General features: G+C 35.7%; 1 protein-coding gene across 4 annotated transcripts in view; it reads right to left on the bottom strand.

The window, feature by feature from the left end:
• The window catches only part of LOC110021067 (probable thimet oligopeptidase), a 160,297-nt gene that overhangs the window by 99,150 nt on the left and 44,052 nt on the right, over window positions 1–17,095 (bottom strand). For all 4 annotated transcript variants that reach the window (XR_002293600.1, XM_020719399.1, XM_020719398.1 and 1 more), the window contains exons 4-7: window positions 9,324–9,414; window positions 8,420–8,599; window positions 6,461–6,541; window positions 6,292–6,372 (exon numbers count right to left, since the gene is read on the bottom strand). Coding sequence is in view for 3 of the 4 variants with exons in the window: in XM_020719399.1 (XP_020575058.1) it covers window positions 6,292–6,372; window positions 6,461–6,541; window positions 8,420–8,599; window positions 9,324–9,414 (433 nt within the window). In the remaining variant the exon portion in view is untranslated. The remainder of the gene's footprint in view (window positions 1–6,291; window positions 6,373–6,460; window positions 6,542–8,419; window positions 8,600–9,323; window positions 9,415–17,095) is intronic.

Raw genomic sequence — 17,095 nt, forward strand, 5'->3', positions numbered from 1 at the left:
ATCAAACTATTCCTATCCTTCACATGCTTTTAAAGTGAATGCCTCAAAATATATGAAAGTAAAGAGAGCTAGCATGCTGTATCATCCAACAGAGGCAAGCTCAAAGGCTCGGCAGAGGGAAAATCGAAAGGAAACAGAGCACCGAAGAAGAGGAGGAAGAATGGTACCACCTCCTCAATGCAAACGTAAAGCACAGCAACACAAGAGTTCACCCCAGAGAAGTGCCCTCACAGAAATTCCCTCTCCAAGCTCCTCTCACAGCTAAAATTTCCACTCCTCTCAAAAACTTTTCTCAACAACCTCAAAAATTTCAAAAGGAGTTGTGTATATAGGCAGAGAATAGAGAGAAGAGAAAGAAGACCACCCTCAACCGTCCACGGCACTCGAATCGGGCCAAGAAGAAAAGAATACGCTCCCTCCTCACAGAAGGCGAAGCCACCGAAGTCTCTCAGACCGAGCGGCGAGACCAATGGCAGCGGGGGAAGAGCCAGGCGACGCTTCGGGAAGGAGAGTCTCAGGCAGAGGGTGTCTGGTGAAGAGGGGTCAACAAGGGAGAAAATGCGAGGGGAGGAGTGCCGTGAGCGAGGGTTAGGGATTTAAGGAAAACAATTTTCTTTTTTTTAATAATTTATAATGTTCAATATTCAAAAATCTGTCGATTCACGCACTTTTCGCTTGTGCACGAAACCATATCAAAATGGGCGTCCTTCCCAGGTAAAATCGACGTTCCGAACGCGCCACCGCGGTTCGTTTCGTCATCCGGGGTCGTTCGAGCAACTTCGTCTATGATCGGGTCAAAAATGTGTTGAATTCGATTTACTTCAAATTTTGGACTCATGATCGATCGTTTCAAAATCTTATTTAAGTTTTGATTAACTATGCAACATTTAAAGGCGTAAACAATGTAAATTGCGATAATTAAAAGATTCAACTGTCCAAATTGTGAAGTCTGTGCGTGCGAAGGTGCAAATCGTGCATGAGGCAATTCTATGGTTTAAGGGTCCTATAGGGACTCATTTTGAGTTTTCTCATGTTGGTTTCAACCTCGTAAGTGCTAGAGGTCGAGTACCACACATGCATAACTCCAAAAGGGTAAAGAAGCAGTTTGGATTTGTAAAATGAGATGAGTCCCATTACTAAGGCTCTAAGATAGTCAGAGGGAGAATCCTAAGGCTAGACCCTAAATCCTAAGAGAAAGACTAGACCTCGCTAAAAATGAGGTCAACAGCACAATCAACCTAAGTAGACAAAACTGACTAAGCCATAAGAAGAAATGAATTCCTTCAGGATGAAGACGAAGCCAAAATTGAGGTCTATGCAAATGGAGTCAAACGACAGGGATGAAGACATTTGGGATGAATAACAACCATCAAACTATGCCCTAGTTTTTACCTACTGAATTTTTGTTTCTTTGTACCTTAGCAATTCGGGTTTTCCAAACTCTATTTTGATAATAGATGTTAGGGTTATTAGTTAGCATTAAGGTTTCTTTATGTGCTGATCTCATATGGAAAGAATTTGGCATATGTTGTGTATGATTTTGGCATTTCGGTTTACTGCTATGGTGGTTATCATACAATGCCCTAGGTGCCATTATTGTTTATTTGGGGATTTGAGGAATTAAGAAACGTGGACATTTCGGTTGATGTTGCCATTTCAAATTCCTGTGAAAATATGCTAACCATGAAACTATGGTCAAATTCCATTTGAAGAACTTGAAGTTTAGAGAAGTAATGCATATTACTTTATGCTTGAAACAATGTCTGATATTATAGTTATTATTTCGGTAAGTTTGATATGAATCAATATAGCATATGTGCATATATAACTATCAAATTTTGAGTTTGATATGATTTATAATAGTTTGGGGAAGGGAAGAAATATGTTATCTATCCTTCACCTCCTTACATATCCATTGCTTCTGTTAATGTTAATACTATGTCACATAATGTTAATTTTTTTTTTGGTCCAAATTAGAGGTTTTAATGAGAAACACAAGAGAAAGTGGAACTTTTGTTGTGTTGGACAGATATATAAAGGTAATCTTCTATGATCCTTCTCTAAAAGAAGTTGAATTGGGAAATAGGCCCACAATATTTTTCAACAAAGAGAGATTGTAGAACATAATACAAAAATTCAAAGAAATAACTGAAAGAGAGTATGATATAATGTAATTAAAGAATAAATGGGATCAGTTAAAAAAGATTAGAAATTTTGAAAAAAATTAAATGGAGAGGTTACAGGTCTTGGTTGGGATCACACAAAGAGAACTATTGATAAATCTGAATAATGGTGGAAGAAAAATTATAGGTGAAATTATGTTTTATTACTTAAACTATTTTAAGTACTTATGTTAAAAAATTCTATAAATCAACATTTCTAATTGTTTGTCAATTGTATGTTGGTCCAAATGATAAAAAAAAAAGTTTAATTCAGCAGACTGATCAAAAAATAGAAGAGAAGTTAGATCAAATGTTTAAAGGAGTCATTGCCACGGGTGAATGCATGGATCCTAATTCAAGCGTTAATGCATCTGAACCTGTAGATTTTAAGCACAATGACAACTCAGATTCACTCTTATTGTCACCAGACAAGTTGGAATCAGTCATACAAAATGATAGCCATCTTTGCGGCCTAGGAGTGAAAGAAAGAAAAAAGATGGCACTGTATTCTTATGAAATCAAACTTCTCGACTTGTTTCTGCATGCAATAGTATTCCGTTTGAGCCTAGCACGTCACTTGCACCACCACCACCACCACCTATTCTAGAAGTTATGAAAGTAATAAGAGAAACTTCAAAAATTTATGAAAATGATGGAAGATCCAACTACGAGAAATGCGATGTCCAAGTATGATATTATTTAATGTTGTAGCTTAAGCGAACTTCGTAGATGTATTATCTAAAATGACTCATTATCATATTTATATTGTGAGAGAGTTCTACTTGATATGATTTCATCATTTTATTAATACTTCAAGTGTTTTTTAGATAAAAAACAAATAACGGTGAAATTTCATTATCATATTAATGCTTCATGTGTTTTTTGGTTAAATGATGAATAACAGTGAAGGACAACATCGGAAAAGAATAAGCTATATGCTTAATATATGAGTATTATAATTCACATATTGTGTGCATTCCTGGCTTGACATTATCATTTCTTGAGGACAAATGGATTGATGAGTTACTTTCGAGTCATCCAACTAGATTTCACAATATATTTCATATGCAATAAAAAAATTTTAGGTCTTTTGGAGAAACTAAATCAAAATCATAGCCTTCATGGATTCTCCAGAATGACTTCGAGAGATGTGTTAGATATAACCCTCTACATTTTATCACAGCACGAATCATTTAAATTTGACATGGAGCGATTCCAACATTCATAAAAAAAAATTAGTAAATATTTTTTAGTTGGTCTTGACATTTTGATTAGTCTATCTTCCAAAATTATTACACCTGAAGACTCACATTTCAGAGCACACCAAAAAATTTTGAATGATCCTCGACATATTTTAAAGTAGATTTTGATTTTAATATTTTTAATATATTTAAATTATACTCATTCAATATAAATAACTTAAAATATTGCATTTGTGGTATTGAAGGAATACATACTGATGCACGTGTACCTCAAAGTAAAAATATTGTGTACATCGTGTACTCACTCACCAACACATGAAGTTATGGTTGCGTGTGATTTCAATATGTGTTGACTGGATGGGAAGACAGCACATGATAGTCGGACCTTCCACTTTTTGTGTGAAAATGTCCATATAATTTTTCTATGCCGTCTCAAGGTTAGAAATCCACATTTTTCAAAAAATTTATAGCTTTTTCCTAACGTGTACTACTGAATTATTTATATGCCGGAAAATATTATCTAATCCAGATGAGATGTCACCTCCCAGATTTTGAACGAGTTAACTAAGTTTTTCGGGAAAGAAAAAAATATTTAACAAGGGGCACTTTTCTTTATGGGGTGTCATTGAGAAAATAATTTGGGTGTGAAAAAGGGAATGGGTGATTTTTCGAGACAAGCCTGCATATCCATTTAGAAAGTAGGAAAAATTGTGGTTGTAACAATGGCTATCCACAATTATATTTGTCTATATTCTACAGCACCTAACATTAATTTTAATATTGCTGACAAAAACTAATTGATTGTCTTTCCTGAAACATATGAGCATCAGTTAGGATAGTCAATATTACCAAATGATTTTAATATGGGTGATGCTAATATGCAGGATGAAGAGGGTGTTGGAGATATGATTCAATTGCAAATGCATTAGTTAATGTGTGATGATTATATGCTATTGTATAAGAAAATATGATTAATCTCTTTGTGTTGACTTTTTTTGTAATGATATTTATGTGGAATATCGCATAATTTGTTGCAGTGTTTTTTTTTTTTATCAGCATATTGTCCCACTTGGATAGCCGCCTAGGCAACCATGGGTGTAATATAATTTTTTGCATTTTTTTTTTTTGTTTGGGTGCCTATGATGAGATGTATGACCTTAGGAGTTCTTTTAGATAACCTTTATGTTACTATGGTTGTTGACATATAAGAGATCGGTATCAAGGCAGCCGAGATCACCTTCTTTTTCAAACAAATGATTATTGGGGTTCTTCTAAAGGGTTTTTGTGCTAATATGCTTCTGCGACAAACACGAGGTTGAAGGCAACCAAGACACCCTTCTTTTTCAGTCATACGAATGTAGGCGTTCTTCTGCAAGGCCTTTGTGTTGATATACTTTATGACATACGATTTCAGTATTACGTGGTTTAAAGGCAACCATATCCCCTATCATTAAGGTATTCTGTCTACTTATAATTACAAATTATTTGTTAGTTTATATTTGCTCTGAAACATCGCATTTTTATGGATTTTTATCTATGTATTTCTATTATTCTTATAATTAATTTTCTTAAAATTTTGTCATTGTACTATTAATGCAAGCCAATTTTATGTTTGGGATTTTCAACTTTTAATAAATAAGAGCTCAAGGACTTCTAGTGCTTCTTATGTTTGGATTGCAATGTTATCAATTTTATGTTTGGGATTTTATGTTACTATTAAGTGACATCACGAAAAAAACACGAGGTTTAAGCCAATTTATGTTTGGGAATTTCAATTTTATGTTTGGATTGCAATGTTGTCTAATGACATCACGAAAAAAAACATAACTATAGAAGAAAATTTTGCAGGTGTTCATAGAATAGATCAAAAGATATAACTGTGACTTTTTTAGGTTGGATGATCAACTCAAAGATTCTAACTCAGATAGTGACCAAGCGTGTTATAGAGAAAGTTATCTTATAGGATTGATTGTTTGGACTTTAAAATTAATATTGTGATGATATTACTTGTTGTTCTTGTATTTTAATTTTTTATTTTGATTTTTGTGTTACTATTAAGTGAGATGTATCTTTTAGATGTAATATTTGAGCTTGTCAGTTTTTTAGGATTTCAAATGTAATTTCTAACAAAACCCTATGAGTTATTATGTCTGAATAATTATCTTACAAATAGCACAATAATAAAAGGGCAAAATTGTTTTTTTTTTTCATAAACAGTTGCAACACCGCTATTACACAACATAACTAAATAAATAGACACAGCTTCACTAGCAGCAGCTTCTTCAAACAGTTGTAGCAGTCCCAAACAGATCCTTCTTAAAACTAACCCTAATAATCAAATGAATCATTAACAAAAAAATGTCAACTTCAATAAAATAAAACCAGTAAACTCCCACTTAAGGGCATAATTAAAGAGTTTATGGAAAGGATTGAGAAAATATGGTCCTTAAATGCTTATGTCTAATTCAACAACATTATCTACAAAATAAGTACTAAATGGTATCACAACCCCTTATTTACTTTCCCATTTCTTCAATAAGTCCCGGTGCAGAACCTAGCAAGGTTCATGGATATTATTGCAACATTTATAAATAGTTAAATTGTGGATTAAATAAATTAAGCAAGTGACAAACATGCTAGAAATAACCAAAAAAGGAACGATCCAATGACTACTTCCCACCTCAATTACTCTTATTTATGACCAAAATAAATAATCAAACAATTCATTAGGTTCATCAGTTTGACAGCAAAATGTTTCACAATATGTTTGCATAGCGCGCAAATTCATTAGACACATTGAGAAAATATGTGATCACTATGATAGACAATTTGCAAATGCATGATATTTTAATATCTTTAAAGTAAGCACGCATCTCCTAAGAAAAAAGAACAATGTGAATGCGGGATAAAATGAAACAGAGCTTCACCAAATGTTTCAGTATGGCAAGATTTTCTCTCCCGTGCCTCTGGCAGTAAGCAATTGCTACAGACTTTCTGGTAGACCCTATCTATAAAAAATAAGAATAAATGCTAGAAAAATAGTACATGCATATATTTAGGTAATTATGCTGCCAATATCGAAGAAGATACACCTACCTTGCAGTATTCAAGTATTGGTAAAACATGATGGCTTTTCAAGAAAACCTTTAGCTTTCCTTGTTCAGATTTGTCCAGGCTCTGGAAAGAGCATAAATTTTGCATCTCAATGATTCACAGTTGAGAATAAAAAACCATGCAATAAAAAAAAAAGATAAAAAATGAAAAACAGTAGATAAAATTTTGGCAAGAAATTAATCCAGAAGGATAATTTAACAAACACAAAGAACAACAAAAGAAAGTTAATTCAGGTAGCAATCGAAGATGAGACAAGTCAGATCACAAATTTAAGAAGATTCAACATCCAATATGTCATGACAGGTCAACAGTAAGCCGACAAATACTACTTAAGAAATTATAATCAAAACTAATAAGCCTGGACAGCACTTCAGAGACACTGGTACATTTGCACGATGAAGTTTCCTTGGAAAGAATAAATGGCTGGTGCTTTCTAATACATCCATAAAAAATTACATTTTCTATAATGCTGGATAATTACACTGTCCAGACCACGTCAATCAGGAAAATTGAAGATGATACCGTGCTATCATGGGTAATCCATGAAACAAATTATAATTTGACATTTCTAGTGCTGGATTGTTTCCAGGTAAAAAAATTGCCATGACTTGACTAAGTTGATGAAAGAGAAAGAGTTGAATAAGAATCAAACAAGGGTTGGTTATGATAACACTTAAAGAGTGATGTGCCACAGCCTAACATGATCAAAAGTAGGCAAGGATCGACCGTCCATAACAAAATGGATAATAATAGCCAAAACTTAAAACTAAAACCAATGAAATCTATAAGCGCAAATCAAAAAGTTAGAAAATAATGAGTAAACATCTAGAACAAAATTAACTAACACACACTGCTAAATTAATGCATGTTCTCTAATCTGAATTGGAAGATGATAGAAGTACTGTCACGATAGTAAGGAAAAGAATAAATTTCATACTTGCAAAATTAAATGAAAATGAGAAATCATGAAATATTAAATAATCAAATATTATAGATAATAAAGTTCAACAGAAAAATGGAGCAGGAATGATAGCAGAAAATGAAATGAAAGGCATATCTAAGGGTAGGCCTAATGAAACCTTAGCTTCTATTACACTACAGATACAGCAGTCCCTATCTTTGTGTTGAAGTGGAATGCCTGGAAGAAGTATTTGAGAAGAAAGCAAATTCCTACGACACGTATTAGGGAAGAGATATGATTATTATTGCCAGTGAATTAAATGGTCAAGTGTGTGGCTGTGTGACAGCAAGAGGATTCAAAGTAGCTATATGATACGAGATTGAAATGTAATTGAAAAGCTAAAGTTTATTTTATAGTAGCGTTTGATCTAATAATGAGAATCTGCTGTCAAAAGAAAGGTAGCAACTAATTAATCCTTAATTGTTGATCTCACATATCACAAATAAAAGTTTATACTAACAAAAAATTATCAAGGTTGTAAAATGATTACATGAAAAAGCTGAGCTGAAAAGATGTAGCAGTGGACTAAAACTAAAAATGTAACAAATTGGTTAAAAACTGATAAAAACAACTGAAAGGATAACAGGACTTCAAATAGGAACTGGAATCAATATACGAAAATCGATCAATAACCGAGGTGAACCAACTTTTATTGGTATAAAACGGCTAATGATGCTGATGTAACGATGGAATGAAGAAATGAATTATGTATTGCCCTTTGGCACAACATGAGATGCTTGACAAAAAAAACTTGTTATAATGATACAATTAAGCATTAGAAAAACTTAAAGCGAATAATTATCACAAATATTAACTTGAGAATGAAGAAAATAGTCACCCTCACCAATTAACGTGACACCAAAATATCAATTTTCATAAACGGAACAAATATAACAGCAGCTAGAAAAGGTGAAATTTTAACTAGAAGTTTGAACTTTGCTACATAAATAATAAATTCAAGGGGTTCTCAAACGATTAACCTCGATAAACCGAGACGGCATCCCAGGAAGCTCTGCCTCACTAAAGAAAAGAAATCCATTGTCATTGTTGAGGTTTTGGATAAATTCCAAACTTAATTTCTCAATTTGAGAACTTAAACTCTCAATCTCCTTTCTCTTACTTGAAGTAAGACCAGCACCGTTACGTTCAAAATCTTTAACCTGGCCAAAATAATAACAAGAATAAAAGTATCTAATGGCCAGAAGTTATAGTTTGCATATCATTTATTAAATAAAATTAGATGATTAATTATAATTAAACAAGAAACATTAAAACTGCATTAACAGCTTCCAGATAATACAAAAACATTCCTTGTCATGTTGACTAAATTGCCTGATATAAAAATATAAAAAAAACCATCGGATTGAATGAAGTCACAGTTAAAAATTTAAACACTTTCAGACCCAAATCTCAAACTATTAATTTTTTTGCATAATTCAAACAAAAGCACCATATACAGAATTAACAGTTTAGAGAGAACTAAGTAGCATTCCATGTCATGAAGATTAAATTGGCCAAGATATCAAAAGAAGGAAATGATGCTGTGATCACAGTTAAAAATTTAACCATTTTGGTACCCTTTAAATATTGAGCTGCGCCACGTTATCAAGAGAAATGGATACTACAAAGATGTTGGAAAGATAGAATATTGCATCGTTAAAATTAGCATATGTTGCATGAGAAACTGGTCCAATTATATTTCAAAAAAAAAAAGTTATGGATATATAAGTACTCTTCACATATAACAATACGCGTCATGTAAGTTTAAAATTCCAATGTTTGTAGAAACGAAACAAACTAGCATCCTAACGATGATAGCAACATGAAATGATATTGAATTAAATAATTAAACAATCAATCCCGCAATTTCATAATTTTACATACCAAGCTCTGAACATATCGCTTTGCTTCAGGACCTAGCCATTCACCCTTTTTGTCATAGGCCTTGATGACACGGTAAACATCTTCACGCTTTCTGATCACCTTATATAAAATCATAAAAACCTTAAAACAACATTATGTTAAATTATTTCAATGTTCTTAAATCAATACAAGTACTATCCAATGTGAGAGGATTAATTACTCTTTTGCAGTTGTGCATCACATCCAGAATTGCTCTACAACTTATTCAATTCTTAGTTTTGATATATTACGCTTGATGTGTTGCATGAGAAAGCTTAAGCTCAAAAGCTTTATAGAATAAACCAAAATAATGCACACCATGCAACATTGTGCAACAAATTATACCATAATAAGCACTTTTTCCGCAAAAAAACTGGGTTGTAACAATGTTCAATCCATATGTTGCAGAAGAAAGGAAAGAAAATAAAAATAAATCATGAAAGCAACCGTTCAGTTAATCAGAAAGGATTATTATCCCATTTATAATGAGAAAAAGACGGAAGCACAATTACAAGAAAATAAGATGAAGAATCTGCAACTCCAAGATAATGAATACAGAATATCAAACCAAAACAAAAACATAACCCTAAGATAATTGAAATTACCAAGGCCAAAAAGCTAAAACCGCTATTGATTTCAAATTGTGATACCGCCAAGGCTTCAGTTAAGGAAATCCTCAAGGGCACAAAAAGATATCACAGTAATTACTAATTACTGTTTATTGTAGAGCTCAATCCGCACCTACTTCCCCTTCATTTGATGTTTTGCAGTTATGGAGATTCCAGAGTTCCTGCACCATCATGGTTATAGGATTTCTTTCCTGGAGTTTTGTAGCCAGTTTACTACTATTTTTCTCTTGATCTCGCTCAAATTTGGACAACACCTAAGGTGTTGTCTTTACCTCGGGATATGGCGGCCTCACCATCTTCAGGAGGAAAATCCTATCACCCCGCTCATGCAGTTTTTGCTCCTGCTCAATGGGGTTCACTCAGTTGCATGGTTTCCTCCATTTTTGAAGCACAAAATCTTTTAGAGAGGCATTGGCCTGAGCATCTTCCTTTCCTTGCTTTCCTAACACAACTCCTTCAACCTTATAAGGTACGATCACAATTTTATTTTCTGACAGACTGCAGAATCAGCTGCACTTTTTGAGTTTTCATCGAATGGAAATATTTCGTTCAGATGCCCAAACCAGATCGTGATTAGGCAGTTTTTCTTTCAACCTAAAACTTTCCAGTAAATGTTTTGTAACTTTTTTAGATCTGTGACATATTCTCATCAGCCTATCTAATTATCATCTAGTACTCTTTTGTCATCGTGCCTATTACATCAATAACTATCGAATGTGTTTGTTCATATGGACTCCTCCTTTCGATGTTAAGGATAAATTACCCATTTTTCTTATGTATCTAGCCTTCCCTTGTCTGCATGTCCATTTCACTAACCCCAGAATTCTTCATATGATTGCTTTTGTCTATGGTTGTCCTCTCCAAACTTGTCAAGCTACTACGTTTAGCTTGCAAGCCTTATATTGGCAGAGTTCTTGTGCAGCAAGATATAAGCAAAAAGTACCCTCATGTGATTAGGCTTGGTTCAAATAAATAAGGTTATGTCCTTAGAAAATTAAATGAAAATGCTTCCTTTATTTTGTTCTCATTCTAAGATCAATGATCACATTAAAGCTGATTGCTTAGTAGACATCCTAATTTGAAGAAACGGACTGCTATTCACCCTAAATTCAATAGCACTGTCACAGAATCTAACCCCAATAAGGATGATGCATCATATATATCTGATAATGAGATGCACAACAGAAATTGTGTTATGTTGAACTTTTTCAAAGGCTGAGATGCTCCTGACAGGTACTATATTGGAAGAGTTGTCACATTCATAAATCAGAGAGTTGTCGAGGAGATGGAGGACGAGCAGCCGGAAGATAGTCCAGAGAAAGAACTTTAGCTCCAGGCTGATGAGGGAGAATTGTTAGTCATACGGAGAGTTCTGCAGTCAGAGCCAGAGATAGATCAATCATGGTTGAGGCACAGTATCTTTTGCACCAAGTGTACGGTAAAGTGCAACGTTTGTAGTTTGATCATCGGCAGTGAGAGTTGTTAAAATGGGGTGCCCATGCTGATGGTAAACAAAATAGGATTGGCCACACAGAATCTATCTCCAATTTTATTCTCTTACCTAGTTTAGGAAGGGAAAGGAGATACACGTGAATCTACAGTGCTTTGTCGAATTTTCAATTAGGATCAGTTGCCGAAACAAGTGTGGTGCATTATGGTTCTGATGGACTCATGTCACATTCTGTTAGGGAGGCTTTGACAATTCAACCGCAAGGCTTAGCATGACGGCATGAAGAATACTTACTCTTCTAAAATAAATAGGAAACTCGTCGTGTTGTTATCTGTTAAGGATGCGAGAGGTGTAAACGACACATAGAAAGCATTAGTCCTAAGGGCCACCTTCATGCAGTCAATTCGTGATGCTCCAGTGGCACTAGCGTTAGTACTACTAGAGGGAATTGATAAGAGTGAGATACCAACACCACTACAGCCACTACCACAAGACTTCCAAGATGTGATGTCGGGCAGTCTCCAGAGATACTATCATCACTAAGAGACATTTAACATGTCATAAATCTCATACCAGGATCAATGTTATCGAATGACTCGCTACAAATTAAAACCTGTGGAGTATGAGTTCAACGAAAGGTACAAGACCTCATCGTGAGAGTTGGTCAGAGAGATATTAGTCTTTGTGTTGCCCGTGCTCTAATGGTACCCAAGAAGGAAGGTCAGTGGCAGATGTGTATTAACAACTAGGTCATCAACAAGATTACAATCATGTAGCAGTTTCCTATTTGACCACTTATACAGACCCACCATCTTCTCTAAGATCAAATTACATAGTGTGTATCACCAAATCCGAATGAGGTCAGAAGATGAGAGGAAGATTGCATTCAAGACACGAGATGGTTTATACAAGTGGACAGGTATGCCCTTCGGCATATCAAACACGTCCGACACTTTTATGTGGTTGATGAAACAGAACTTACCGGCTCACATTTGGAAATTTCTGGTGGTATATTTTTACAACATTCTAGTGTACAACCGATCAGAAGAGGAACACTTACAATACAGTATATTTTTACAACATTCTAGTGTACAACCGATCAAAAGAGGAACACAATACCTAAGGGCGGTGTTTGAGGTGTTGCGAGAAGAGAACTATATGACGCATGCTCGGGAGAGGACAGGCAGGTCCTCAAGGAAGGGGGTTGTCGTGCCCTCCTTCCTCTCCTCCTTCCACTTCCCTCCTTTCCTTTTTCCTCATATCCCTTTTCCTTCCATTTTTTTCTTTCTTTCCTTCCTGGCACTTTACTATTTTAAAATATTTCCTAAAACTGAAATCTAAATTTTATCCTCCTTCCTAATTTTAAATCATTTCAATAAATCTAAAATATGCTTTTATTCTCCTTCCTTATTATAAATGTCTTCCTTAAAATTTGAAATATGATTTTCTTCTTTTTTTTAGTGTTTCTTAATTGGGTCAAATCTCTTAATAAATAGAAATTGATGTATATAGAGTTAGGGGTCTTGTTTTTTATTTCTGAATTCAGGTTTTAGTCTCCGTATTTTCCCTTCGATAGTTGTATCCGACGTCGAGATACTACTTTGGCTTTCCCTCGTCCAAGGTGATGATCATCTCCAAGAGTCCAAGTGGTGTTCCAACTGTATCGCGACCCTATCGAGGCATTTATCTTACCATACTTCCATTTCCTTGTTATCATTTCAGAATCTCATCACCACAGCCGCCAACCCAGCCTCCGACTATGCTCTTGCTCCTCTTCAGTTGCGATTCGACGCCATTATTATCGCCAACCTGCTGTCCTACTTTATTCACACAGCCCCATCTGTCAGGCCTTTGCCGTCGCCGCCAATCCAGCCTCGACGACATTTCTGCTCCTCTCCAACTACGTTTCGACGTCGTTACTATCGCTAATCTGTTATTCTAATTCTTCCATAACAGTCTCACTCCTCCGGCCTTCACTGCAGCCGCCAATCTAGCCTTCCCTTGTCAGAATACCTCCCCATCGAGTGTTTGTGTTTTCATTGTTGAGTAATTAGTTTTAATCTTTTGTTGTGCTTTAGTTTGTTTGTTATCTTTTATTATTTCGAGTCTTCATAGTAACCATGTTTTAAGTCAACAATAAAATTGTGTCATGCATCGCGGTTTGAGTTAACTCCGATATCACTTTATGCCCATCCAAAGACGTGTCACTTCATCACAAAACATATATTATTTTTGGGCTACAGCGTGTATAGTGTCGGCATTCATACGGAATACACAAAGAGCTCAGCCATTGTGTGTTGGGCATCACCACAATTGTTCGTCGAGCTTAGACAGTTTATGGGGCTAGCAATATTCTATAGGAGATTCATCAAAAACTTTAGTACCATAACCGCCCCCCTGACGGGGCTTTTGAAAAGAAAGGAGTTCAAGTGGACAAATCAGCTTAGGCCAGCTTTGACACAATGAAGGAGAATGTGACCCAGTCACCAATTTTAACACAGTTGGACTTCAACCAGTTGTTCGAAGAAGAGTGTGATACACCCAACATGGGGAAAGAAGAGGTTCTGAGCCAGGGAGACCACCCCATAGTCATTTTCAGTAAAAAGTTGAATGAGTCTATAAGGAAATATTCGACGTGTGACAAGTTATAAGCTATTGTGAGATACCTGGATCAATGGAGCCACTACCTACCGACAAGTGAGTTTACCTTGTTCACAGATCACGGAGCCTTAAAATTCATGAACAGCCAAAACAAGCTGAAGGCCGACAAACATTTTTGGTGGAGTTTTTAGTAGCATTCCACCATGAGGCAGCGATCACAAACTACATAGCAGGCCCACTAAGCCATCATCACAAGTTGATCACGCTAATGTAGACTCAAGTAGTGGGTTTTGAGATAGTGAAAGATTTGTACAAGGCAGACAAAGGCTTCAAAAAGATCTGGGAACAATGTTAGGAGAAGCTTACTGAGCAGTACTACAAAACTAATGATTACTTGTTCTACAAAAAAAAATTATGCATTCCTAGATACCCGCTAAGGGAGGCCATCATTCAAGCGAGCGACAGTGGAGGACTGGCAGAACACTTCTTTTGGCCTCAACAAGCGAGAGATGTCGAGCGGCATGCCAGGCAATGTCGGATTTGTCACATACCCAAGTGCAAGGGATAGAATGTCGGATTATACACACCATTACCTATACCGGAGGCATCGTGGGTGGATGTTAGCATGGACTTTGTGGTGGGTCTCTCGATGACATTGAGGAAGAAGGACTCTGTGATAGTTGTAGTGGATCGATTCTAGAAGATGGCGTACTTTGTATCATGCCACCAGACATTGGATGCATCGCATGTCGCCGTTATGTACTACAGGGAGGTTGTGAGACTACACAGCAAACCCAGTACCATCCATTCCAACAACGATTTCAAATTTATGAGTCATTTCTAGAGGACCCGGTGGGGAAAATTATGCACCAAGCTTCAATTCAGTTTAGCAGCTCATCCTCAGACGGAAGTAGTATACAGAAACCTAGGAAACCTACTGTGGATTCGGCTAAAGAGGAAAAATTTTCCAATGAGATCATTTAGAAAACTCAAGCCCAGAGCAGGTAAACATTTCAGAATACTTTAGAAGCTAAACAATAATGCCTATTAGATCAACCTACCAGAGACAAATTTTTTTTACTATGTGCAACGTCGCGAACTTGACACAATGCTACGAGGAGCCGCAAACATCATAAATGAAGTTGATGCTCCCCAATCCTAGAAAACTGAAGCGAGGGTTACCTGCTGCAAGGCTGCATGATCTAGCTATGGTGGAAGGGTTGAACCGATCAGTTTAGCCATAAATACTAGAACTAGTCGATCGGTCCAGTATGCTTTGCCACCCAAAGCGAAGGGGCCTCGCCTTCCTATTCTAGCTACTATTATAAATATGATGTTTGCTTGCTTAGGGTTTAGCTTTTATTAATTTTGATTTCAGATTTCTCGTCTTCAGTGTTTTTCCCTAGCTAGGGATGCATCCAAAGACGGGTGGTGCTCTGGTGGATCCTGCTCCAAAAACCTCTTCATTCCCTGATAGTTGTCATCCAGCTGATGCCCCTCTCCTCCCTATTCCAGCCTCTAAATCCCTATTTTTTTCTGCATCCAATGTAAGCCATTCCGCCGACCATTTGTTATGCCGCCACCCCTTTCCCCTGCTTCACAGCGGTCGGTCTTTCTATCCAACTCATGTTACTGGACCACTTTTTTCTTAGCCCACCTCCTGCTTCTACCATAGACCCCTATCACTTGCCAGCCACCATCGAAACCCTCACCTACACTTCCTATTGTGTCACTGATTCCAACTCATCCACTCACCACCGTCCACGAATTATCATATCTAGCCCTATTCATATATTATGTTTTGTTGAATTTCTATGTTATATTGAGCCCTATTTGTACTCCCTTATTGTTTGATTAATGAATTCCACTTTCCCCTATCGGATCGGGGTTAACTCCAGTATCTCATATATAGACACAAACACATACACACACAAGATATTATGTTTTTGCTAATTTTCATGTCGTTTAGAGCGCTGTTTGTAATCTGTTGTTGTTTGATTATTAAATTTAGTTTTCCCTATCAGATTCGGGTTAACTTTGGTATCTCTCTCTCTCCCTCACACACACACACACACACACACACTTGTGTGCGCGCACACGTGTGTATGTATTTGCATGTGTGCGCATGATTGTGTGTGTGCTGTGCGCGCACACGTGTGTATGTATTTGCATGTGTGTGCGTGAGTGTGTGTGTGTGCGTGAGTGTGTGTGTGAGTGAGCGTGTGTGTGTGTGTGTGGTGTGTCTATCAATGTTAATTTAATAATTCCTTAGACAACTACATCTCAACTATTTTCCCTTCCCTTCTTTCAACAATTAAAGCCCTTATTCGGAATATCAGAAGAATTGCTAGGTTGGCAACCAGACATCGTGTTAGAACTCATTGTAGAATAAATAATATCCAATTTATAGTTCTTTTATAACCCATGTTTGATTCTTTTAATCTTTAATTAGATTCAATATATTTAAAAGCACACTTTGAAGCAAGCGTGACGCACGCTTCCCTTCACTGAAGCAAGCTTCGAAGCACTAAAGTTCATTTGAAAGTTTTTTATAATTTTTACATTTTTAATTATTGTATCAATCTTCTAAAAATTGTTCTAAATTTTTATTTACTTGTTTACTAAATACTTGCCTTCAAATTATGTATTGAACCACATTTTTATTCTATTTTATATTAACTTTTTTATGTCATACATTATATTTTATAATCGATAATAAATGTATTTATATATTAATAGTTTTGTTTAATCTATCAGCGCTTTGGTTTAAAGTGTCACTTTGCCCTACATTGTGCGCTTTGAAGCAAAAATAAAACCTTATGCATCGCATTAAGCTTTGTGCATTTGTAAAACTGATTAAATTAAAGACAATTTTATTTTGCCTTTTTTGTTTCCTGGTATTACTAATAAAATTTAATTCTTTTGGAAAGAATCTTTTACAAGTTGACCTAATATACAAGTGATGTACCACAGCCTAACATAACTACAAAAAAAATCCAGTGTGTGTGTGTGTTATAGATAGATAGATAGGTAGATATATATCTATATCTATCTATCTATCTATATATAAGTGC

Source organism: Phalaenopsis equestris, unplaced genomic scaffold (genome assembly GCF_001263595.1).
Source record: "Phalaenopsis equestris unplaced genomic scaffold, ASM126359v1 Scaffold000120, whole genome shotgun sequence".
In the NCBI taxonomy this organism is placed as follows: domain Eukaryota; kingdom Viridiplantae; phylum Streptophyta; class Magnoliopsida; order Asparagales; family Orchidaceae; genus Phalaenopsis; species Phalaenopsis equestris.